Source organism: Maniola hyperantus, chromosome 9 (assembly GCF_902806685.2).
Source record: "Maniola hyperantus chromosome 9, iAphHyp1.2, whole genome shotgun sequence".
In the NCBI taxonomy this organism is placed as follows: Eukaryota; Metazoa; Arthropoda; class Insecta; order Lepidoptera; family Nymphalidae; genus Maniola; species Maniola hyperantus.
Window position 1 is genome coordinate 2,348,727 of NC_048544.1, and position 26,128 is coordinate 2,374,854.

The window sequence follows — 26,128 nt, forward strand, 5'->3', positions numbered from 1 at the left end:
GTATAGATTACACGTTTGTGTGTGTGCGTGTGAGTTTGTGTGTGCGTGTGAGTGCGTGCGTGCGAATGTGTGTGTGCGTGCGTGTGAGTGCGTGCGTGCGAATGTGTGTGTGCGTGCGTGTGTGTGCGTGAAAGTCTAAATCCACGCGGATGAAGTCGCGGGCATCATCTAGTTGCGTAGATATAAGGAACGATGACGTTCGAAAAATTCGTCAAATGTTTGCAGAAAGGCTATCTCTGGGCTGGACGGCGCTATTAGGAGCTCTGTTACTTCTCCTTCTAGCAGAGAGAGAAGATCTGGAACCTATACTGGCGAGGGTGGAATGGTCCACTCTTCTGTTCTTTGCTGCTTTATTCGTCATGATGGAGGTGAGATTCCGGTACGAATGTACGATGCCGTGTAGAAACCAAAAGGTCATGGGTTTAATAAAAACTGCCATGATCGTTCCAGGTAAGCCCGCTTCCATCTTAGATTGCATCATCACTTACCACCAGGTGAGATTGCAGACAAGGGCGAGCTTTTATCTGAAAAAATAAATAAATAAATAAAAGATCATCTGCTTAATCCTTTTTTTAGGGTTCCGTACATCAAAAGTAACCCTTCTAGGATCACTTCTTTGTCTGTCTGTCTGCCCATCTGTCCGTCTGTCCGTCTGTCTGCCTGTCCCTCTATCCATCTGTCCGTCTGTCGTGTCTGTTAAGAAAACCTACAGGGTACTTCCCGTTGACCTAGAATCATGAAATTTGCTGTAGGTAAGTCTTATAGCACAAGTTAAGGTAAAATTCCAAAACCGTGAAATTGTGGTTAAATCACGAAAAAAATTGAAATGTATAAGTAATAAGTAGTAAAAATCCTGTGGGAACTCTGACTTTCCGGGATAAAAAGAAGCCTATGTCAATTTCCAGGTCTTAAACTATATCAATGCAAAAAATCACAATATCGATCCGTTGCTCTCTGTTGCGACGTGATTTAAGACAAACAAACAAACAAACATAGGAACTTCCGCATTTATAATATGGGTAATGATTTTCTCTTTTCAGGTTCTATCCAAGCTGGGGCTTATAGCTTGGATCGGGAGCTTGACTGAATCCCTCATACTGAAAGTTGGTGAAGAGTCCAGACTGACAGTTGCCATTATGCTTATATTGTGGGTAAGTGACATGAATAACTAATTTTAGATTTTTTAAGTTTTTTAGTTTAAAGGCAACATATGGATTTGACTGGTGACCTCCCGCTTATAAAAACTACTGCAATAGGAAAGGCCTATGTGACGTTTTGTCGGTCTCATCGACAGAGACAATGCTATACAAAACCGCTATCTATTTCTAAAGGTCGATGGTACACCGTGGTACACCGTTAAAGACATAATCGTTACCGGAAAGATTGCGGTCAATGGTTAACTTGTCATTGTATAAAAAAATCTGAGCAGCTCCTACCAGCAGTAGAACTCAAAACCTTCAGAGAGGGCTTTGAATTTGAATATCTATCTATCTAAATGATAAAAGAGCGTGGATTTGACCTGCAGCTCGTTCCAGCAACGCGCGGGAATGCAAATACTTTTTTATACATGGCATAATATTGTATATCAAATCTTTCAAAAGAGCAACCGCCGAGTTTCTTCTCGGTAGGAAAGGCATTCCGAACCAGTTGTAAGCCTCTATTCAAAAAACTTAAAGTATTGCCACTCCCTTGTTTATATATTTATGAAATTTGCATCTTTGTTCGTAAAATATATCCCCAATATTTTAAACTGAAGTCAGATATAAAACCTACGAGCAGACATAAAAATAAAATTTGTTTACCAGTTCAAAGATTGGCTTTATATACCAAGAATGTGTACTGTACGGCAATACGTATTTATAACCATTTACCGTCGCACATGAAACGGAATGAACCTCAGATCTTTTAGAAGTTATTTATTTAATTTTCTACTAAATAAAACTAATTATAGTGTTAATGACTTTTTAATGACAATTTTTAAATAATGCATGCATAGAAATAGACATTTGAATTATTAAAAACATTTACATGATGAGTGATGACATAACAATATTAATGAAATTAGATAATTTATGAAGATAATTTAGAAATAATTTTGCACGCCACGCTTGGCAGGATATAGACCCCATGTAAATAATATACATGTACCTGCCATATCTGAGCAAAATAAATAAATGATTATGATTATGATCAGTGGCGTGCAGCTCATAGAAGCATAAACACACTGCTTACCCTCATTGTAATAAATCAATGCTTATTTTTCATTATAACCTGCCGTAAAATAAGTTCATACCTAAATGCATACCCTGGCTTGAACTCCTGTGCACGCCACTGATTATGATTATGTGGTAGATGCATCTGACGATTCAAAAATACAAAAAAGTTTAATTGAATAAAAATATTTTTATTTTATTTTATTTTTATTATGTTTGCCAGGTGTCTGGCTTGGCGTCGGCCTTCGTGGACAACATCCCGCTGACCACGATGATGGTGCGCGTGGTGGCGGCGCTGGCGGACCCGGCCGGCCTCGGCCTGCCGCTGCCACCACTCGCCTGGGCTCTGAGCTTCGGCGCCTGCCTTGGAGGTACTATACTCCCTCCACGTTACACATCAGTGGCACAAGAGACGGAACAGCTCGGACCGTGATCGTGGAACAGTGGGTGCTTGAGACTGAGAAAGAAAAAAGGTTTTTTAAAAATCCCGTGGGAACTCTTCAATTTTCCGGGATAAAAAGTAGCCTAGTGTCTCTCCTCGGGATGTAAGCTAACTTTGTACCAAATTTCATCAAAATCGGTTGAACTGTTGGGGCGTGAAAAGCAAGCAGACAGACACACTTTCGCATTTATAATATTAGTATGGATTAGCTTATGCTAGCGACTTGGTCCGCGTGGACTATACAAATTTCAAACCCCTATTTTCAAAAATCCTTTCTTAGCGGATGCCTACGTCATAATAGCTATATTTATGCCAAATTTCAGCCCGATCCGACCAGTAGTTTGAGCTGTGCGTTGATAGATCTGTCAATCAGTCAGTCAGTCATCTTTTCCCTTTACATCTTTAGATGTAAAGCGTACGAGTATATTGTTTGTATTTTCAGGTAACGGCACCCTGATCGGCGCGAGCGCAAATGTGGTATGCGCAGGTGTGGCGGAACAGCATGGATACCGGTTTACTTTCCTGCAGTTCCTCAAGGTTGGCTTCCCCGTCATGATGGGCAACCTCGTCGTCGCCTCCGTCTATCTGCTGTTCTGCCACAGCGTTTTCACTTGGCACTGACTCTGTCATAGACAAGGAGATCATAAGGTCATTAAAAAAGTAATGTTGAAATGCCCCAGCGTTAGCGCAGCACGGCTACCAATTCGCCTTATTGCAGTACCTCAAGATTGGCTTCCCCGGCATGCTGAGCGACTTATCCGTCATTTCTGTCTTTATCTGCTGTTCTGCCACAGCGTTCTCACTTGGTACTGACATCTGTCATAGATTAGGAGGTCATAAGGTCATTAAAAAAGAAATGTTGAAATGACCCAGCGCGGCGTTAGCGCAGCATGGCTACCAATTCGCCTTATTGCAGTACCTCAAGGTTGGCTTCCCCGGCATGCTGAGCGACTTATCCGTCATTTCTGTCTTTATCTGCTGTTCTGCAACAGCGTTCTCACTTGGTACTGACATCTGCCATAGATTAGGAGGTCATAAGGTCATTAAAAAAGTAATGTTGAAATGACCCAGCGTTAGCGCAGCATGGCTACCAATTCGCCTTATTGCAGTACCTCAAGGTTGGCTTCCCCGGCATGCTGAGCGACTTATCCGTCATTTCTGTCTTTATCTGCTGTTCTGCCACAGCGTTCTCACTTGGTACTGACATCTGCCATAGATTAGGAGGTCATAAAGTCATTAAAAAAGTAATGTTGAAATTTCCGAGTGTTGGAACAGTACGGATACTGGGTCACCCTCCTTCAGTTCCTGAAAGTGGATTGCCCGTTATGGTGGACAACTTCTTAGTCACTTCTGCCTATCTGCTGTTCTACCGCACTGACGTAAGCCAAGTAATCCATGGAATAGTGTCGGAGTAGCACGACCGTACCAGTGCGTAAAGAGCCTAAGCTTAGTATGATGTTTATTAAATAACTGCAATACCCCTGCGAGTTAGACTTAGCTGAGATCTATAGAGCGAACTTTGATTTTGCTCAGACTTAAGACACTACGAGCGTTGACATAAACCTGTCTAGTTTTAACTGAAACTTAAGTCTGAGAAGTCAAAGTACGCTCTATTGCTCAAAGTCAAAGTCAAATGATTTATTCAAAATAGGTAATAAAATTACTCTTATTGATGGTCTGGTATGGTGTTAGATTTGTAAGATATAGTGGTGATAAGATATATTACGCAAACTTAAAACTAAAGCTACGAGGGTTCCAAACGCGCCCAGGTCTGAGAAGAGCCCACAACAAAGCTCTCAGGCTGAAGTCTATCGAGGTACTTTGATTTTGCTCCAGACTTAAGTTTCAGTAAAAACGATATCCAGCTGATTTATGTCAGCGATAATGCTGTCTCCTTTTAACAGAATCTTAAGTCTGAGCAAAGTGCGCTCTATAGAACTGATCTCTTTAGTCTTACCACCAGGTGAGGTCGGAGTTGAGGTTAAGAAAATCTTAAGATATCCATGAAGATTTTATTTTTGTACTTTAAAAAAGAAGCTTTAAAATGTAGAATTCCGAAACTATTATTTTAGATAGACTTTTTATCGTTTAGATTTTTGATCGGAATTATTTTGAATTGATCGATCAAAAATATTACTATGCGCCTATAATTATTGTATGTAATATAATTAATTGTAATGTATCATTGATTATTTTATTATTACAATTGAATGTTTGTTGAAATAAAATTAAATTTTTATCTAAACAAGAGTTTTATTATATTCCTTCAAATGAACACTCACCCTTATCACTAGTCTACGTCGTAATAGATATCTGCATGCCTACTTTTAGCCCGATCCGTCCAGTAGTTTGAGCTGTGCGTTGATAGATCAGTCAACGCACTGATCTATCAACGCACAGTTACATCACACAATTTAATTTTTGTGATGTAGGTAACCACAAATTCACGGTTTTCAGATTTTTCCCCTTATGTCTGCTATAAGACCTACCCACCTGCCAAATTTCATGATTCTTGGTCAACGGGAAGTACCCTGTAGGTTTCTTGACAGACAGACAGACAGACAGACAACAAAGTGATCCTATAAGGGTTCCGTTTTTCTTTTGAGGTACGGAACCCTAAAAACGTACAGTCTCAGTATTACCATAGCAATGGGTAATGGGAATAGTGAGACCCACCCCAACAAATAATAAAAATTTCAAAATGGCCGCCATGCAAATAAAAAATAAATGAAAAGTGTGTGCAAACATAGATGCACTCTCTAATTCCCTCACTGTCACAGTCCGATGGGACGGCAATGCGACACGAACGGAGAGAGATCAGTTGCAGGACCAAACGGTTGAATTACATGCTCAGTGTCATGCTCAACGTAAGCTTCCCAATTCCGGGCTGCTATTGAAAATTTACTGACAGAAAACCCGAATAATATGAAATCTCTATAAGGTCTAAAAGTACCTATTATGAAAATATGTGCAAGTGTGTTTATATGGGTTAAAATATACACTTTAACAATACATAGAAGGAAAAATATGTGTTTGTTTGTTAGTTTGTTCTTCAATCACACCAAAAAAGAGCGGCGTGATTTTTTTGCATGGCTATACCAAGACCTGACAAAAGACATACAGCCGCACTCAGAGTCGCTTAATCGTTACCTAAGGCATTCCTTATCCATACTAATTAATGCCTTAAGTAACGATCAAGCGACTCTGAGTGCGGCTGTTAGACGACTTTTTATCCCGGGAAATCAGAGTTCAAGTGATTTTTCACCTACCTAAATCCATGCGATCCAAATTAATTAAAATAAATTACATAGGTACGTACACAATTTATGCACAGACATACTATATATACCTATCTGCGTTACTATTTTCCTTCCCGGTTCATTTGAAATGACGTCATTATTTAGATGATTATGTAGTTAAGTGAGTGTGTTTGTCCTGAAATGTATAAGAAGATTGTGATGGCTCTAAAATCGTTTTCTGTGGTAGTGTTTATTTGTTTATTGTCTTGTAAGTACCTCTTCGAATCATTTTTCAATTTTCTCACAAGTTCATCTATGTATAAGAACTAATAAATAGTAGATAGTAAGTACCTACCTAAGTAAATGGAGAGGGCAGCTATATTAGGAGCTTGCCTGATTATAATGGTTTTATTATTTACTTATTTGATGCATAAAAGTTTACTTAAGAACCCACTGTACACGTAAGATTCGAAATGAAGAAATCCACGGGCGAACCAATATAACCATAATTTATGGTAAGTTTAAAAAAAATGGCCAAGTGCGAGTCAGGCTCGCGCAACGAGGGTCCCGTACTACAGTCGTATTTTTTCGACATTTTGCATGATAATTCAAAAAGTATGATGTATAAAAAACAAATAAAAATCTGTTTTAGAATGCACAGGTGAAGACCTTTCATATGATACCCCACTTGATATAGATATTATCTTACTTTAAAAATTGAAAATACTAATTATTATAGCGTTTAAAATACCGTGAGTGATCCCGGAGGGGTTCGAAACTAGTCGGGCTAACGTCGACTAGACACGTGAGTACAGCCGGGATAGATAATATTTATAATACTAATTATTAGTTCATTACCACATTTTAATTTTTTTGGTGTGATGTAACCACAAATTCACGGTTTTCAGATTTTTCTCCGAATTTCTGCTATAAGACCCACCTACCTGCCAAATTTCATGACTCTAGGACAAAGGGATGTACCCTGTAAGTTTCTTGACAGACCGACAGACAGACAGACAGACAGATAGGCAGACAGACAGACAGACCCGAGTACGGAACCCTCGGTGCGCGAGTTTGACTCGCACTTGGCCGGTTTTTTTGGGTTGTGCCACACATGACACAGTGGATTCGGGCGCTTCTTCTGCTTGAAGTTTTTTGACTTTGATGCTCAAGTGATGGATGCGCCGGAATAAACAACTCTTAGGTCCAACATATTATTGTGATTTCTTTCTAAAAATAACCAATTTTGAATACTGTTGAATAAGCTTATACTTCTTGTTTCAGATGTTGATGCTGATTGTGATCCTGAAGGTAATTTTTACTTATTTGATCAGATACATTTGAGTACAAGTTTAGTTTTAGAACTATATAGTTTTAGAACTATATCAAGTTTAGTTTTAATCCTATCAAATAGAAGGAGTTGGTACTGGGATGCTCCGGCCCAAAGATGTGAGCAGTTCTCCATATGTGGGTGGACTTGAGCTTTGTAAAGAAGGAGCCTGTGCTCGAGTTACCGTTTAGCTCTGTTGAACCAAGCTTTTTAGAGGCTAATTTGGCTTTAACTTTCAAGTGATCCCATAATTGGACCTCGCTCCAAATGTGGACTCTAAGAAAGCCAATGCTGTTAGAATGGGTGAGGGGAGTGCTCTGAAAGAAAAGTGGTAAGGTAAACGGATCTTCTTGGCGGTAAACGCACAAACTTTTGTTTTTATCAGGTTAAATTGCACTAGGTTAGGAACCCCATTCTGACACTTTAGCTTGGCAGGTTTCTATGTCAGACACAAGTTTGGCTCTACACTCCTCCAGCACTGTGAGAGACAGCTGTGCATGTCCTTTGTATGGGGCATCACCCGTACTGTCGTCCGCATAGCAATGGACGTTGTTGTCACGCAACATGTCATTGATATGCAGGATGAACAGCGTGGGCGATAATACAGAGCCCTGTGGGACGCCAGCATTGATAGGCTTGAGTTCCGAGTAAAAACCGTCAATAGCGACTTATTGTATGTATTGAATTCGACGACAAATCCGAATTTTCTTCAACTAACTTAATCTTGTTTTAATTTCAGATGATACACGAGCCAAGGTGTGTGGCAATACAGGTATATCTAGTGTACTTTACCCTTGTTTATTTTATTACGAGATAGGCTTGCGCTTGACGACAATCGTACTTAAAAAAACAATTATGAGGTGTAGGTTGAGGGTGATTACCAAGAAGACGCCAAGTTATTCTTGCCTTGAAGGTGGCAGGAAACACGGACGCCGCCGCAAAAGCATTCCATACCTTAGCGATTCGTAGGAACCAGTATAGAGAGTCGTAGTAGCAGATATCGTATATATGCGGACAAAACTATACAATATTAGCAGAGTGGTAAAAGCCTAGTGGTTAAGTCATTGGAAAAACCGGCCAAGTGCGAGTCAGGCTCGCGCAATGAGGGTTCCGTACTACAGTCGTATTTTTTCGACATTTTGCACGATAATTCAAAAACTATGATGCATAAAAATAAATAAAAATCTGTTTTAGAATGTACAGGTGAAGACCTTTCATATGATACCCCACTTGATATAGTCACTCACTTCGAAAGTTGAAAATACTAATTATTAATTCATGACCACAATTTAATTTTTTTTGTGTGATCTAACCCTAAATTCACGGTTTTCAGATTTTTCCCCAAATGTCAGCTATAAGATCTACCTAACTGCCAAATTTCATGATTCTAGGTCAACGGGAAGTACCCTGTAGGTTTCTTGACAGACAGACAGACAGACAGACAACAAAGTGATCCTATAAGGGTTCCGTTTTTCCTTTAGAGGTACGGAACCCTAAAAAGGATTCAGGGAATCCGGGTACGTATGTCTTACTTCTAGGCGAGCTCCACCTTAGGCTGTATCATCACCTACTGTTTGGTTTTATTGTTCTCAAGCGCAGGTGTATAAAGTTCGAAATAAACTTTTCGGTTTCTCACGGTGAAGGAAGACATTGCAAGGAGATTTGCTCGCCTGAGAGCTCTCCACAGTGTTCTCAAAAAGTCGGATTGGTAGAATTCATATATAATCCGATCCACACTTGGCCGGCATCCTATTTTATTTTTATTTTATTCAGATACAAGTTAGCCCTTGATCTCACCTGGTGGTAAGTAACGATGCAGTCTAAGATGGAAGCGGGCTAACTAGGAAGGGGTATGGCAGTTTTTAAGAAACCCATGCCCCTTTGGTTTCTACACGGCATCGTACTGGAACGCTAAATAGCTTGGCGGCAAGGCTGTGCCGGTCGAGCCACTACTACTAGCCACGCCCGAAGCCTCCTTACCAGAAATCCTATTTTCTAGGTAACTGGGTTGCAATATTGACAAATTAAAATCATCAAATTAATCGTGGTATGTACCCACTGTCTATATTATGATATCCTACACCGTTCTTATTCAGAAAGGAAACCCATGAGGCTGAGATGATTAAAAAGATTGTCTGGAAGAGATCGCTATTTAGCGATAAGACCGCCTTTTTGTACCTACTTTTTAAGATTTCTTTTTGTAACCTGTCATTCGTGTTTTGTGGTGCAATAAAGTATATTATATATACATACATACATACATTAATGAAGTAATTTGATTTTACAGATTTTTGCATAACAATCAATAACAAAACGACACTAGTTAAACCTACAAATACTTACTACTATACTAAAAACAAGAACTTAACAATGGAATGCCATTATAATGGAAAATCAGCGGTTTTTAAAGACGATTCTTATTTAATAAACTGGAAGAGAGGTAGGTACCTACACTTTTATTTGGCTGTATGTACTTGTTGTATCTTACAAAGGCTTTTTTTAATGTACTTTTTCATTTGGACACCGGGCTGAGCAGCCAGTACCCTTGGCACCATTCCATCCAGGACAGGATTTGTACAGTAATAAGTTAAGACCAGCTTTAAGTTTCATTGTAACATTTTCAATGTTAAAAAAACTTATTTATAATTAATTCACTTGTTTTCAATTTACAGGCGAAGACTTCACGAGCAAAGGTATTAACTGTAGAAATCTAAAACAGTTTATACAACTCTCGTCAGATACTAACAATACTGTCTATACTTGTATGAAAAGTAATTCAAAATTCTCTAGCCCTCCAGTGAAGATTAAATTCATTTACATTCCACCAATAAAAGAGGAATATAACGGTAAACAAAATTTCAGACAGATTAGCGGTGATAAAAATTTAACCACTTTATAGCACTGCGTGACCTAAACCCGCCCTTAACTCCGCAGCGCACTACCCGCAGTAATCTTCAAAGACAAGACTACGACAATACCAAGATACGACCAAGACTTGAACACAAAGACAGAGCCTTAGCACGACTAAAACAAGACCAAGAGACGACCAAGACACGACCAAGGCCAAGGTCCAAGACAAGACTAAGACACGGTTAAGACAAGAACAAGGCACAATTAAGACAAGAATAAGACACGACCAAGACAAAACCACGACAAGACCAAGATACGATCAACCCAAGACAAAGAGACGACCAAGGCCAAGGCCCAAGGCAAGAGTAAGACACAGTAAAGACAAGAACAAGACACGATTAAGACAAGACCAAGCCACGGCCAAGACAAGACCACGACAATACCAAGACAAGACAAGAACAAGACACAATTAAGACAAGACCAAGACACGATCAAGACAAGACCAAGACACGATCAAGACAAGACCAAGACACGATCAAGACAAGACAAAGTCAAGACCAAGACACGATTAAGACAAGACCAAGACTCGATCAAGATATAGGATCAGTAATTAACTACCCATGCAAAAAATCACGTCAATCCGTTGCTCCGTTGCGACATGATTGAAGGACAAACCATCAAACCAATAAACCAACAAACAAACACACTTTCTCATTTGTTGGGTACTGATATTTTAATTTAAAATCTTGTTTTTCAGCTAGCATAGCTGTGACTATAAACGATGGTGAAACGATAGGGGAAGTAACGTCCATGTCTACATCAGTCGAAAACTATACCGCAAACGACGGCAAAACTTACTATTTCGACCATGAAATAGTCAACGTGACATGTGCCATGGTCAGTAGTGATAACACCAAAACATTTTTACTGAAGATGTTATATTCAGACGATGTTTCTGTAAATAAAGTCTTAGGTGGTGAGTATTGTTCAAATAAACTTAGCACCGCACTGGCGCCGATTCTGTTGTCTTTCTCTAAACTAAATTTAGAGTAGGTATCTGCATCCTTTTTTTTATATTGCTAAAAAAGACATGAACATGACATGAACGGAACATGAATTTTACATTTATAGACTCTAAATTTTAGTGCACGCTACAAATTTAAACAGTAGGCTCGCGACTGGCAGCTAAAGTCACGTGGTTTGACGTCTCTAAATTAATTTTAAACGTAGATAGAGTAATAAAGCTTTAATACAGGAACGTTTGCTTTCTCATTCACACTAAAAAGAGAGCACTGATAAAGTTACTAATGTGATAAACAGAGACGCAGCAAACCTATTTTTTGTCCCTTATCGTGTAACCGGTTTTTTCAAGAATACATTCAAGGAATGCAACTTTAGTTGCAAAACAAACTTTGAGAATTCGTGGCAGTTACACAGTACTTCAATCTAGCTTTATTACTCTATCTACGATTTTAAAACTGTCAAACTGTGTCTGTCCTTTTCATATTACATTAGTAGAAACATGATGCGAATACTCTAAAATTTTGTTGTGCTCAGAATCAGTACCAATATACCACTATGCACGTTTTTTGGGCTCCGTACCCCAATAGGAAAAAAGGAATCCTTATAGGATCACTTTGTTGTCTGTCTGTCGGTCCGTCTGTCAAAAACTTACTTAACTACAGACACGTACGGTACTTTCCGTTGAACTAGAATCATGAAATTTGGTGGGTAGGTCTCATAACATCGTCAACTCCCGGTATTGTTTGACGCAGCATCGCAGTACAAATCGAAAATAATGATAGAAATTACTATACAATAAAAATACTTGTTTTCATTTTCATTTTTAATTACATGAAGACAAAAAAATCTAACTTTTTAAACATAGATTAATTATTGGTCTCGCTCCGCTCTACACTTTAAATTTTTGATCCGAATGACCACACACAGCGCTCACAGCGCTATGAGATATCTGATACGGATGACCGTGCTGTGTGCTGAAAGCGCTATTTGGTAGAGTTCCGAATTCAAACGTTAAGCGAAATTGTAAGGGATCTCTTCTCTATACCTAGTATCATAATCACATAGAGATAGCATAATCATAACTCTATGGTTAGAAAGGAAGAAATGTTATTCCAAATTTAAACTTACCAAACTTATGAAATGAAATTTCATACTTACTTTTCTGGACAGTTGTAAATACTGTCCGGGATGTTCAACATTGATATGAAATGTGCACATTTCATGTCATTTTTTTAAAAATTATTATAAGCCTCCAATAGTGGAGAGGCACAAGAAGAAGAAGAAGTATCTATATACTGATGCTTTGAACAAACATTTTTCTAATCATATTCTATTTCTCATGTTTTGTAACCGTTTACTTTACAGGCAAATGTTTTAATGGCAGTAATAGTCGTAATATTCAGGTTACTAATACGCAAGAGCTAACTGCTTCCATGACCGGAATAAAGTACAGATGTATTCTTTTGATTGGAGACAAGTCTGAAGACAAAAGATGTATCACCACAATACAAAAGAGAAACATATTTACACTTAACTTTGAGTTTGGTAAGCTTCTGTTCAATCCATTATGAATAATAATGCAATAATTTTGTACATAAATTTTTATAGTATTTTACCTACACTTTAAGGAAATTTCTAAATCATTTAAAATACATAATATCAAAAATTGTGGACCGGCAGGTATCAAACCTGCGAATTCTAAATAATTTTAAATACAAAAAAATTACCTTTATTTTGTAAAAGTTCACGATATATTGCAAATAAAACATCTGAGAGACGCTCAAGGTCAACGAATGTCGTGTAAATAGGCCATTTGGAGTCAATGCCGCGTCGTAGGCGGGGCATTGACCCCAGTTTTGCACGCTATACATTGCGGGTTTGAAAAATACTAATTCACTAAAACTACAAAATGAGGCAAATGGTTATTGGTATCAGATTGTGTTTAAATAGTATAACTTTCGGATGACTTTTATTCAGTCATGCGCAAACGAGTTGCATCGCTGATGCGCAGAGTGAGAGGGAGCACCAACGCCATACTGAGGGTTGTTAGTGAAAAGCCTGACTGCCGCATATTGCGGCACTGGGTACATACACATGTGTATGTACCTAGTGCCTCAGTGCGTACCGGGAAATATTTAAATTAAGGTTTTTATTTTTAAATTACATGTAAGTTATACGTACTAACATAGTTTTAAGTCTTTAAATATTACTACTATTTACTAACACCATATGGACCACGGTCTGAAATAAAGAAATTTTATTTTATTTATTTTATTTTATAACAATAACGCTAAAAGTTATTGCTAGCGTTCTGGTTACACCCTGAATATACTTATAGATTGTTCCGAGATAATAATAATCAGGGGCGTGCCCGTGCAGGTCATAGAGGCATACATGCACTGCTTACCCCAGTAGTAATAGCTCAATGCATATTTTTCATTATGACCTGCCAATAAACAGGTTGCTAGCTAACTAATGCCTACCCTGGCTTCAACCCTGTGCACGCCACTGATAATAATCGTGCAACGGTAATCCTTTACAGCAAAACTTCAAGTGTACATTGGCGATGTCATTGGAGAAGAAGAAGAAACTGATAACGGACGTGAAATAGTTTATACATACAATGAAGAAAATGTTACTATAAGAGCGAGATGTACACACGGTGACAAGGTCTATGCACGACGTAAAATATTAACTTTACCGATATTATGGGAAACTGAAAAACTTAGTAAGAACTTTGAATTATTATGTAACTAGCTGATGCTTGCGACTTCGTTCGCTTGGATTTAGGTTTTCTAAAATTCTCGTGGGATATTTACCGTATAAAAAGTAACCTATGTTACTCTCCACGTCTTTAACTATACCCATGCGAAAAATGCCGTGGATCCGTTGCTCCGTTGCGACGCGTCTAACTATACCCATGCGAAAAAATGTCGTGGATCCGTTGCTCCGTTGCGACGCGTCTAACTATACCCATGCGAAAAAATGTCGTGGATCCGTTGCTCCGTTGCGACGCGTCTAACTATACCCATGCGAAAAATGTCGTGGATCCGTTGCTCCGTTGCGACGCGTCTAACTATACCCATGCGAAAAATGTCGTGGATCCGTTGCTCCGTTGCGACGCGTCTAACTATACCCATGCGAAAAATGTCGTGGATCCGTTGCTCCGTTGCGACGCGTCTAACTATACCCATGCGAAAAATGCCGTGGATCCGTTGCTCCGTTGCGACGCGTCTAACTATAACCATGCGAAAAATGCCGTGGATCCGTTGCTCCGTTGCGACGCGTCTAACTATACCCATGCGAAAAATGCCGTGGATCCGTTGCTCCGTTGCGACGCGTCTAACTATAACCATGCGAAAAATGCCGTGGATCCGTTGCTCCGTTGCGACGCGTCTAACTATACCCATGCGAAATATGCCGTGGATCCGTTGCTCTGTTGCGACGCGTCTAACTATACCCATGCGAAATATGCCGTGGATCCGTTGCTCTGTTGCGACGCGTCTAACTATACCCATGCGAAAAATGCCGTCGATCCGTTGCTCCGTTGCGACGCGTCTAACTATACCCATGCGAAAAATGCCGTGGATCCGTTGCTCCGTTGCGACGCGTCTAACTATACCCATGCGAAAAATGCCGTGGATCCGTTGCTCCGTTGCGACGCGTCTAACTATACTCATGCGAAAAATGCCGTGGATCCGTTGCTCCGTTGCGACGCGTCTAACTATACCCATGCGAAAAATGCCGTGGATCCGTTGCTCCGTTGCGACGCGTCTAACTATACCCATGCGAAAAATGCCGTGGATCCGTTGCTCCGTTGCGACGCGTCTAACTATACTAACTATACGAATTGACGTGTTTTTTGTATGGGTATAGATAAAGACCTGGAGAGTGACATAGGCTACTTTTTATCCCGGAAAATAAAAGAATTCCCACGGGGTTTTAAAAACCTAATTCCAAGCGAACGAAGTCGCGCTCGCGGGCATCAGCTACTTGAAATTAATCTGCTAGAATTTGTACAACTTTTATTGTTATGCACTAATATTTTTGTACTTTCTTTCATTTCAGATAGTACCTATAAGGATAATACAATTGGTTATCATGTAGACAATCATACAATAGTAGTAACACTATCCGCTGATCAAAGCAATTCCTACATAGAGTGCGTGGAAAATTTGGAAAATCAAGTTTCTTTTAATAAAACTAACCATCAACCCAACTCAATTCGATTAAGGTTTATTTACGGTACGAATCCGTTTATTGTTTTTGTCATACGGCCGCACTCAGAGTCGCTTAATCGTTACTTAAGTTTAGTTAAAACGAGACAGAGCTATCTCTCACATAAATCTGTCTCGTTTTAAGTCAATCTTAAATAACTATTAGCGACTCTGAGTGCGGCTGATAGACATGTTACACACTACACAGTAGCGTAGCAGGGTGGCAAGACGGGCAAAATGCCAGGGGCCTCAGGTCGCAGAGGGCCCTCGGCCCGTGAAGCCCGCGAGCACAGGAGGATCCTATTTAGAAGTTATTATAGTTGAGCCATTACAAACATGCGAACTGAGTCAGTCATAAATAACCTGAAGCTCTGGTGTCATGTGTAACAGTAAAAACCGGTCAAGTGCGAGTTAGACTCGCGCACTGAGGGTTCCGTACTACAATCGTATTATATCGACATTTTGCACGATAAATCAAAAAACTATTAGACCTAAAAATAAATAAAAATCTGTTTTAGATAGATGTACTAGTAAAGCCCTTTCATATTATGATATCCCACTTGGTATAGTAATCTCACTTTTAAAGTTGAAAATAGCAATATTTGTTCATGATCACAATTAATTTTTTTTTAATGTGATGTAACCTTAAATTCACGGTTTTCAGATTTTTCCCTTATGTCTGCTATAAGACCTACCTACCTGCTAAATTTCATGATTCCAAGTCAACGGGAAGTACCTACTCTGTAGATTTCTTGACAGACCGACAGACAGACAGACAACAAAGTGATCATATAAGGGTTCCGTTTTTCCTTTTGAGGTACGGAACCCTAAAAAGAGTATGAAGGCGGCGATGGGTTGATAATGATGATGAAACCTTTACAGCAAAACTTAGAATGTACATCAATTATAACACTAGAGAAGAGGAAACTACAAATGGCACGGAAGTAGTTTATAAATACAACCAAGAAAACAAAACTATAGTAGCGAATTGTTCACACGGTCAAGAATTCTACCGTAGCCGTAGTATCAACAATATGTCATATACTCCGATATTATGGAAACCTGAGAAGCCTGGTAAGTCCTCAAACCAATTAAATTATTAAATTAAATTTATTGGATATTATTACATAATTATGAGGAACACAAAAAATACTTAAAATACAGATAAAAAAACAAGTAATAACAATTAAGTAGACCTAGGTCTAGTAGACGTATGAATGGGCAACCCCTGTACTAGTTAACACTGTATTACAGTGGGTTGCCTTCTCCATTTCTAAAAACTTGAATAAATGTTATTACAATTTGGTGCGCTAAGGTCGGACATGAAATACCGGTGTCTATTACAAGTGATAGTGGTGTGCATGTATGCATGTGTGCGTGCGTGTGTTAAGGTGTGTATGTGTGTGTGTTTGTGTGGGTGCGTGTGTGTGTGTATGTGTATTATTTTTTGTTTATATTCAATGAAATCAAACTGAGTACCTACCTACCTAGTACGCGGCAGAAAATAATCTACATCGACCTTTAGCGACCAGCGGTTTTGTAGAGCATTGTCTCTGTCCTTGAGACCGATAAAACGTCATTATAGGTATGAGTGACTTCGAGGTTTGGTTCTCGACTATTTCCTCCTCCAATATTGGACCAATTTAAGAGATATTTCGTGAACTGAACATAAAGGATATATCTTACTATGTCACTATTTTTTTCTTTTTTCGATAAGTAATACTTAGTTGTCAAATTCGTACACTAGGCCTCTGTTAACAGCGGGTATAAATAGGTAATTTTAAGCATTTTGTAAGGGTTCTAGTGCTTAAAAAGCTAATGTATTATCAAAAAGAAAACATAGTAACATAGAAGTTTGATTTTTATTTTACTGTAAAAAATCATTATTAAATTTATAAACCAGAAAGAACAGACGAGAACGTTTGTATGGAGAAAAGAAAGTAGGGAACGTGCGTCACGATTTATTCCTACATTTTCGATGTGTTGTCAAACAATTTAAGTAAGCTACTTACGTGAGTAAAACTTACAGGTGTAATCGCGGCTTTACTCATATCTACTCGTGTGCTCATACCACTAATGAACTATACTCTTATTGAAATTTCTTTCGTTTCAGATGATATCTTGGAAAGTTTAGACCAAAATTCAATTAAGATAACACTGCTCGCTAGTCGAAATGACTCCTACATAGATTGCGAGGACAATCTGAATGTAACTTCTAAACAAAACTCCAAAGTTCGACTCAGATTTATTTATGAAAAAAATGGTACTAATGAAAGCTTTTTTTTTTGTTTTAAGCTACACCAAGAACATCATGATCATAAAAATATGATCGTCGAAATATTTAAAAAAAAATTGACAATTTATTCGTTGCTGCTCATAAACCAGCTTAGGTAGTACCTATATAGTTAACTGTAGTATTAGACTAAACTTAGTACTGTAAAGATAGTTACTTATGGGCTGATTACACCTACCGAGTAGTGAAGCGAGACAGCAAAATGTCATTCGGCCGAGCACTCCTAAGTGTTTATACCAACCAAGTACTCTGCCGAGGACACTGACTCGCCACAGTACTCGTTAGGTGTAATCGTAGCATTAGAGAAAGGGGTCATAGAATCTGAACGAATTTGACTATCATATTGTTTTATTATTTCAGATGCTGAAGATAACAAGTGTGATCCTGAAGGTAATTGTTACTTCATTAAGTTCATCAGTTAAGTGATGGTTGTTAGGGTTCCGAACCCGAAGGGTACCAGGGAGTCTTAGTAATAGGGTCCCTATTACTAAGACTCCACTGTCCGTCCGTCCATCCGTCCGTCTGTCGGTCAGCGGGCTGTATCTAGGTAACCTAAGGGCCCTGGGGCAAATCAAAAATGGGGCCCCACTGCTATCTACACTGGTTAGGTTTTATCAAGTTAAAATATTAAATATACAAATACATTCACAAAAAGAATTTAGGGAAATTCTCTAGTAACTTTCGAATGATCATATTTATTTTGAAAATAGGAGTTTTCAAAACTTTAGTTCGATCGAGATTTTCTGGTAAGGATTCGAGGGCCTCCTGAGCTTTAGGGCCCCGGGGCCTGCGCCGCCTAGCCCCTAGGTAGCTACGCCACTGCCGTAATAGGTACAGACCGTTCACTATAACTTTGCCCCTGACGCTATGTTGGCACCATTGCTTTGTTTGCTTTATTCCTTAGAACTTTTTAGTTTATTGGGAAAAGTTATAGTGAACGGTCTGTAGAGACCTGATTTTTTACGGAATGTGTATTTCTAGTGCGCTAAGAGTTCTTGTTCGATGGTACGGACTACGGAACCCTTCCTGTGCGAGTTCGACTCGCACTTGACCGTTTTTTTTTAAATAATTATGTGTGACATAAGTCCTGCAAATTGCTATAGCGCTGGAGCCATGTCTCATTAACATCGAACTGAGGTCATTCTGACGTCAGCCAAAATAAAAATATACCATCAGCTCGAAACTTCAGTCTAGTGCTGACGTCACTAAAATGGCGGCCACGCGCGTTAGCAATTTGCGGGACCTTGTCCTGAATATCGATGGTAGGCATATTAATGTAATCGTAGCAACTAGCAGCAGGATCTGCTCTAGCAAATCCAAATATCTGACAAGTATGCCAAGACTCCATTACTGCCATACTAGAGCACGACGAAAGATCTGTTCTTGTAATTTTGCTCAAAAATAGCAATCTCACCTGGTGATAAGTGATAATGATGCATTATATGATGAACGCGGGCTAACTTGGAAGGGGTGCTGTAGTTTTTATTACACCCACACCCCTTATCTACACGTAATCGTACTGGAACGCTAAATTACTTAGCGGTAGGTATGGCTTTGCCGGTGGGGTGGTAGCGGTACTAGAAGCTAAAAAGATGGCAGGTAGCATTTTCGTGACGGCATTTGACTGTATTTTTAATGCAGTGTAAATTTTTTGGTAGTGTATTAAGATTTTCAAAAAAGGGTAAAGTACCATTACGTAGTTTTCGCCACCAGTTCTCATGGTCTCTCAAATCTCGTGGTTTTGTTCATTTTCAGATGCAGAACGAGCCAAGATAATATGTGACCAAAAAAGTAACTAACTATACCTGATGTAACTTTACTATGAACACAGCCTTATAGTTCTTTACGCACTGCATCCAAAGTATGCGTAAATTACAAGTATAAGATGAGTGGTTGCGCACTACGTCGAATTTTTCCGATTTTTTTTTTCATTTCTGAAGCTGATATGCCCAATTCGGAGCATTGTTACGGACTCAATAATATTAATGACTAGCTGATGCCCGCGACTTCGTACGCGTGGATTTAGGTTTTTAACAATCCTGTGGGAACTCTTAAATTTTCCGGGATAAAAAGTAGCCTATGTCCTTCCCCGGGTTGCCAGCTACCTATGTACCAAATTTCGTCAAAATCGGTTGAACGGTAGAGCCGTGAAAAGCTAGCAGACAGACAGACAGACACACTTTCGCATTTATAATATTAGTATGGATTAATATACCTAAGCTTATTTCGTGGTTTAACGACATATTGTATTGTATAAAACGGGTACATACCACGATTAACTAGGCTATTTTTATATAGGCTAGGCTATTTCGACTCAGTTGCGTGAGAAGAGGGTAGATCGGATAACAACTCGAACCTCACCTCTCGCAGCACTGCAGTCCCGCCGCATGCAACTGAGACGAAATAGCGGCAATTAAAAATCGCCTAATTATCCGTGGTATGTACCCATTTTATACAATAGGTACTAGCTTATGCTCGCGACTTCGTCCGCGTGGACTACACAAATTTCAAACCCCTATTTCACCCTCTTAGGGGTTGAATTTTCAAAAATCCTTTCTTAGCGAATGCCTACGTCATAATAGCTATCTGCATGCCAAATTTCAGCCTGATTCGTCTAGCAGTTTGAGCTGTGCGTTGATAGATCAGTCAGTCAGTCAATCCTTTTATATATTTAGACAATATGAACAATATTAATTTGTATGAAAGCTTGCGACATAGCTCAACGGTTTGCGAAGCTGGTGGCAATGCCAATGGGCAGGGGCACATAGTTCGAAAACCGATAAACGTTGGGGTTTCAAAGAGCTATGGCGCAGAGAAATGGCTACCTCGCACCGTTTCCGGTTGGCAGAGCTCCAGCACAGCGTTTGCAGAACCCACACTATATTCGAATTTTTAATTAAACAACACGTTTTGACATAAGCTAATGTCAAATCGTAAAATAATGATACCATATTTAAGATGATAGTGATGTACATAGAGTAGGATTATATTAGAGGTGATGTATGTAGTTCATTTGTGTCATGTAAATGTGTTAATGAACCTCTATTTTACATTAAGCTTACACAAGCAGAGTAAAAAGGAAGCATTATAAAACTAGTAAATAATTACTAAAATAAAACAAGTAGGTACCTAGACTCTAGAAGTAGGTAAAATTGATATAATAGTGCTTTAAAAAAGGATTTTAGGATATGATTTAGGTACGTAAATATTCTATTTTGTTCTAATTAGGTAGTCTTAGATGTTATTAAACAATTTACAGCGGGTGATTAAGTTTTTTATAATTCTTATACCATAAAGTTACCCGCAACTAAGTTGGTGATTCTTTTTGCCGCCCGCACTATTTATTTTTCATAAAAATCTGGTAGCACTGGAAACGTCAAAAAATGTTGTTTAATTAAAAATTCGAATATAGGTGGACAGACGACATCAATAGAGTCGCAGGCAGGGAGCCGCTGGATTCAGGCGCCGCAAGACCGTGGCGTGTGGAAGTCTCTACAAGAAACCTATATAAATTCAAATAAAAAAGTACAGTAATAAATTATTATTACTTTGTTATTACAGGATTATGCATATCCATCAATGGCAGAGTAGTTAAATCTTACAACTATAGTAAGACGATGGACGTTACAGTAGAATGTCATTATAGTGAAACGATTAGCAAACCATTCAATGGTGAATTTTTAATATATTGGAAGAAAGGTAAGTAATCCTTGACTTTATAAATAATATCTGTCCCGGCTGTACGTCACGTCACGTCACGTGAGTACAGCCGGGACAGATATTATTTATAATGGAAATCACTCACCTATAAAATAAAGTCGCTTCCCGCTGTCGGTACGTACGCTTAGATCTTTTAAACTACGCAACGGATTATAATTCGGTTTCATCAATAGATAGAGTATTTCTAGAAGAAGATTTATACCTTTGTTTTTTTAATATTGTGATGTGTTAAGAAATAACAAAGCGAAGCCGAGCTGGGTCGCTAGTTAAGTATAAACGAACGTACAGTACACGGCAGAAAATAATGTACATCGGCCTTTAGAATGTCATTTCGGCTTTGTAGAGCGTTGGAAGTTTAAAGAGGCAATTAACTGCGATATGTCTCGTTAGATTTTTTAGCACCCAACCCGCACCATGGCCCCACAATATCCACGGCAATACGGGTTGTTCCGCATTCATCCTTTGACGTCTCATCCTAAACATTTTTTTTCTTAACTCAACAGATTTGTATTCCTTGCTCATCCGACAGCAATTATTTATTATTATTTGTTCCATGAGTATTCTTCACTCGACCGATGTTTATGATTATTTTGAAATAAGCCTGGGTTTTTAAGTACGGTCTGACAAAAATTAATTGTTATTATTTTCGTGTAGGTCGTATCGTGATAGTATATTCACTAATTCTGGTATTGAATAAAACAATGAATTGAACAGAAGCATAGGTATATGTGTATTATCGTAAAATCAAAAACATTTATACAGTAGCTGGCAAGAAATATTGTACATCGACGTTTAGAAAGACATTTCGGCTTCGTTGAGTCTGTCACCTATGTGAAGTTTTGTCGGTCTCAACGACAGAGACAACGCTCTACAAACTCCTATCTCTTTCTAAAGGTCGATGTACAATATTTCTTGCTGGCTATCATCTATGCGATAGTTATAACTTAATAGTTCCTATGTTTATTCACTTGTTTTCAAATTACAGGCGAAGAGGTCATAAGCAATGAAGAGAAGTGTAGAAATCTAAAACAAGTTATACAACTGTCTCCAGGCACTAACAGCACAGTTTATACTTGTACGAGATTATCCAAGTCTCAGCTTCCCATCTTTGACCTCACAGAATCCATTACATTCCTTTACTTTCCGGATGCAGACGACCAGACGAGCGAAGGTAAAGCTAGGTATAAACACACCAGAAGTGAAGTCAAATATTAATCACGACGCGAATAGGCTTATCGAGCGGTTTACTCTTTATACTAACCTAACTGCAACTTTAACCCGTGGCCCTACCGCGGTTGTTTGACAGCTACAATGTCACGATCGCAATCATCTCTGATTGGTTAATGCTCGCTCACTATTGGCCACAATGCATTGTTGCAACAAGATTCTCACAAATTCAGCCAATCAGAACAATTGAGATTGTAATAATGATTGATGCAGGTTTTAGACAATCGCCCTACTGATCCGGCACAAAATTACTATTACAACCAATCAATCAAGGGGTATGGGTTTAATAAAAACTGCCATACCCCTTCCAGGTTAGCCCGCTATCATCTTAGGCTGCATCATCACTTACCACCAGGTAAGATTGCAGTCAAGGGCTAACTTGTATCTAAAAAAAAAAAAAAAAAAAAAAAAAAAATGGCGACCTAAACACAAAAGCATTTATTAGTCGCCGAGTCTTGTGTCCGAACGAGACTGGCTTTAAAAACCATCAACCACCCGTATTTATACAATCGACTCAAGATGTTGACGCAACAGATCACGTGACGTCCGTTTCAAAGGCGGCAAAAGTGCGATAACATAGGTTTCAGACAAAGTTGATTTGTTTATTAACTACTAGATGATGCCCGCGACATCATCCGCGTGGATTTAGGTTTTTTTAAATCCCGTGGGAACTCTTCAATTTTCCGGGATAAAAAGTAGCCTATGTCACTCTCCAGGTCTTTATCTATACCCACGCAAAAAATCACGTCAATCCGTTGCACCGTTGCGACGTGATTGAAGGACAAACCAACAAGCCAACAAACAAACACACTTTCGCATTTATATAAGGGTACGGATGATGCCCGTGACTTCATCCGCGTGGATTTAGGTTTTTAAAATCCCGTGGGAACTCTTCAATTTTCCGGGATAAAAAGTAGTAGCCTATGTCCTTTCCCGGGATATAAGCTAACTAACTAGTATCTACCAAATTTCATCAAAATCGGTTGAACGGTTGGGCCGTGACAGCTAGCAGACAGACAGACACACTTTGGCATTTACAATATTAGTATAGATATTGGGGCCGATTCTCTAGTACACAATCTCTAAACTAAACTAAATTAGCAGGTCTAAATCTAGTGCTTTCCTTTTCCGCAAGCAACATTATGAAAGGGATAGCAATAGATTTAGACGTGATATTTTAGTTTAGTTTAGAGATTGTGTACAAAGGAATTAGCCACACTGTGTTTTTTGCAGAAAATCTTACTTTGAACGAACGAATGAAGACATTTTTCGAGTCTAACTGGATTGTATTGGTTACTGGAGTTATTCTCTTCATTGTTGTAGTAGGTGTCATAATAGCCATCTGTGTTGTATTCAAATCGAAGAAAAGTCTTAAAGAGGTAAGTAATTTTGACTGTTTTATTCCTTAATTTTAAATTTCCTAAATTTAAGTTCTGAGAGACCAAGATATTTTCTAAAGGTAATCTATAACTTCTATGAAGACTATGATATTAATACGTACCTACTAATATTTTGACTGAAGGACTGGCCCATTTCCATACCTCAAAAGGAAAAACGGAACCCTTATAGGATCACTTTGTTGTCTGTCTGTCTGTCTGTCAAGAAATCTACAGGGTACTTCCCGTTGACCTAGAATCATGAAATTTGGCAGGTAGGTTGATCTTTTAGCTGACATTTGGGGAAAAATCTGAAAACCGCGAATTTAGGGTTAGATCACACAAAAAAAAAATTGTGGTCATGAACTAATAATTAGTATTTTCAACTTTCGAAGTGAGTGACTATGTCAAGTGGGGTATCATATGAAAGGTCTTCACCTGTACATTCTAAAACAGATTTTTATTTATTTTTATGCATCATAGTTTTTAAATTATCGTGCAAAATGTCGAAAAAATACGACTGTATTACGGAACCCTCGTTGCGCGAGCCTGACTCGCACTTGGCTGGTTTTTTACTAATATAGTATCATGCCTGCCGAATACTAGCACTGAATAGTCAGACTGATCTGAATATTCTAGCTATAGGTTTTTGTAACATTTACAATTTAAAAAATTAAAAAGAAACTCTTTTTGTTTCAGGATAAAAGACGCCTCAACCCAAAAGGGTCTAGAGAAAGTTTGGATGACATTCCTAAAATTCAAAACAAACCGCATTTGAAACCGGAACTTAACGACATTTATACTGACCTCAACGATGATACCACCACAGAAGTGTATTGCGACCCATACACAGCGATGTACACTCAGCCTATACCAAAAAGCGCAAGAAAACCTAAAGTCATACCTAAACCTTTACCTAGAAAAGCAGAAAATTATTCGAACACATCAGGACTCGTTTACGATGAACCATCCACGTACAATAATATTGCAAACAATACCAGACGAATTTACAATAATGTTACCAAGAATACTGGGCCAAATTATAATAACATTGGCAAAAGTGCCAACAATATTGGGGCAACTTACTACAACACTGACAAAAGTTTCAAGAACACTGGGGCAACTTACAACAACATTGACAAAAGTACCAAGAATACTGGGGCAACTTACAATAACATTGCCCAAGTTCCCAAGAACACCAAACGGATCCATATTTACGACAACACGGGGGCAAGTTATTCCAACACAGGGAACGATAAATATAGTTCTGATGTGTATAGCGAACCGGGATTGTATGAGGTCCCGTCCTAAATGTGTAACGGCGTTACTAATAACGTTATTTAGCGGTTGGTTTATACACCGGTTTTCCTTTCTGTCATTCGAAAGAAGAAGACAAATTATTTTTTAACCAAACAACCACCAAACGACGTTTATTATTAAGGGGATAAGATCTGAGATATGTCACAGAGCAGAAGCCTTTAACAACAATGTTAATAAGAATACTGGGGCAATTTATAAAAAAATTGATAAGAGTTCAAAGAATACGGGGCAACTTACAATAGCATTGACAGAAGCACCAAGGATATTGGAGAATTTACGATAACATTGGCAAAAGCTCCAAGAATACTGGGACAACTCACAATAAAATTGCTCTTGCATTGGCCAAATTTCCAGGGACCCAACGGGCGACAACGCAATCCCTCGCACGTCTCCCGCGTCCCATCCTCCGCGTCATTCACTGTGCCCTCTGCTAGTCAGAGGGACACGTGGAGACACCTCCCCCCTGCCAGGTATGCCTGCCACTTGCCAGCCATAGCCAACAATATACCCGAATAGAAATTATTAGTCATGTTACCGGAGTGTACCGGCCCGAATGCTGCTCTTCCCCTCTGACGTATCCAAAAGGCACACCCGCGCGGGGTGATTACGTAAAACTTTGCAGTAGCGACAGCAACGCGACAGCAGAAGCAATGCGATAGTTCATTTGCTGTCTCTCTTCTTCTTCTTCTTATTTTGCTTTGTGGCTATTGCTGTCTCTCTCTCTAGCCAAACGTTTGACAGCAATGATCGCGAGTGTAATCTCGTAATAACGTTGTCTTGATTTCTCTTTCTGTCATCAGTAATTTGTATTGTCAAAGTATCTAAAAAATATGTAACAATGTAGATATACTTAGTGCGTGACAGTTCGAGATGGCAAT

The 26,128-nt window shown here is 38.9% G+C and overlaps 2 protein-coding genes and 1 long non-coding RNA gene across 3 annotated transcripts in view; all 3 read left to right on the top strand.

Annotated features, from left to right (window-relative positions):
- The window catches only part of LOC117985106 (P protein-like), a 36,192-nt gene extending 31,452 nt beyond the window's left edge, over window positions 1-4,740 (top strand). Inside the window, exons 17-20 of the mRNA XM_069501029.1 lie at window positions 226-368; window positions 1,041-1,151; window positions 2,437-2,584; window positions 3,098-4,740. Coding sequence (XP_069357130.1) covers window positions 226-368; window positions 1,041-1,151; window positions 2,437-2,584; window positions 3,098-3,276 — 581 coding nt within the window. The 3' untranslated portion in view covers window positions 3,277-4,740. The remainder of the gene's footprint in view (window positions 1-225; window positions 369-1,040; window positions 1,152-2,436; window positions 2,585-3,097) is intronic.
- Window positions 4,741-7,177: 2,437 nt separating this feature from the next.
- Window positions 7,178-9,627, top strand: LOC138402806 (uncharacterized). Its single transcript, XR_011237145.1, has 3 exons — window positions 7,178-7,205; window positions 7,964-7,996; window positions 9,512-9,627. It is a non-coding gene; the product is annotated as an uncharacterized lncRNA (long non-coding RNA).
- Window positions 9,628-9,988: 361 nt separating this feature from the next.
- LOC117985185 (uncharacterized) lies at window positions 9,989-25,726 on the top strand. The gene is made up of 13 exons (XM_069500609.1): window positions 9,989-10,070; window positions 10,832-11,050; window positions 12,463-12,642; window positions 13,640-13,825; window positions 15,166-15,342; window positions 16,197-16,388; window positions 17,428-17,577; window positions 17,968-17,997; window positions 19,363-19,398; window positions 21,169-21,306; window positions 22,313-22,498; window positions 23,788-23,933; window positions 24,630-25,726. Exons 1-13 carry the CDS (start codon window positions 9,989-9,991, stop codon window positions 25,239-25,241), a joined length of 2,334 nt encoding a protein of 777 aa, XP_069356710.1. The 3' UTR covers window positions 25,242-25,726.
- The last annotated feature ends 402 nt before the right edge of the window (window positions 25,727-26,128 follow it).

What these genes read in the sequence shown, in the direction of transcription:
- LOC117985185 (XM_069500609.1), top strand. Translation starts at nt 9,989, where the DNA reads ATGAAAAGTAATTCAAAATTCTCTAGCCCTCCAGTGAAGATTAAATTC. An exon ending in ATGGGAAACTGAAAAACTTA is followed by an intron (nt 13,826 to 15,165) that starts GTAAGAACTTTG and finishes CTTTCATTTCAG; the next exon opens with ATAGTACCTATAAGGATAAT. An exon ending in TCGATTAAGGTTTATTTACG is followed by an intron (nt 15,343 to 16,196) that starts GTACGAATCCGT and finishes AAACCTTTACAG; the next exon opens with CAAAACTTAGAATGTACATC.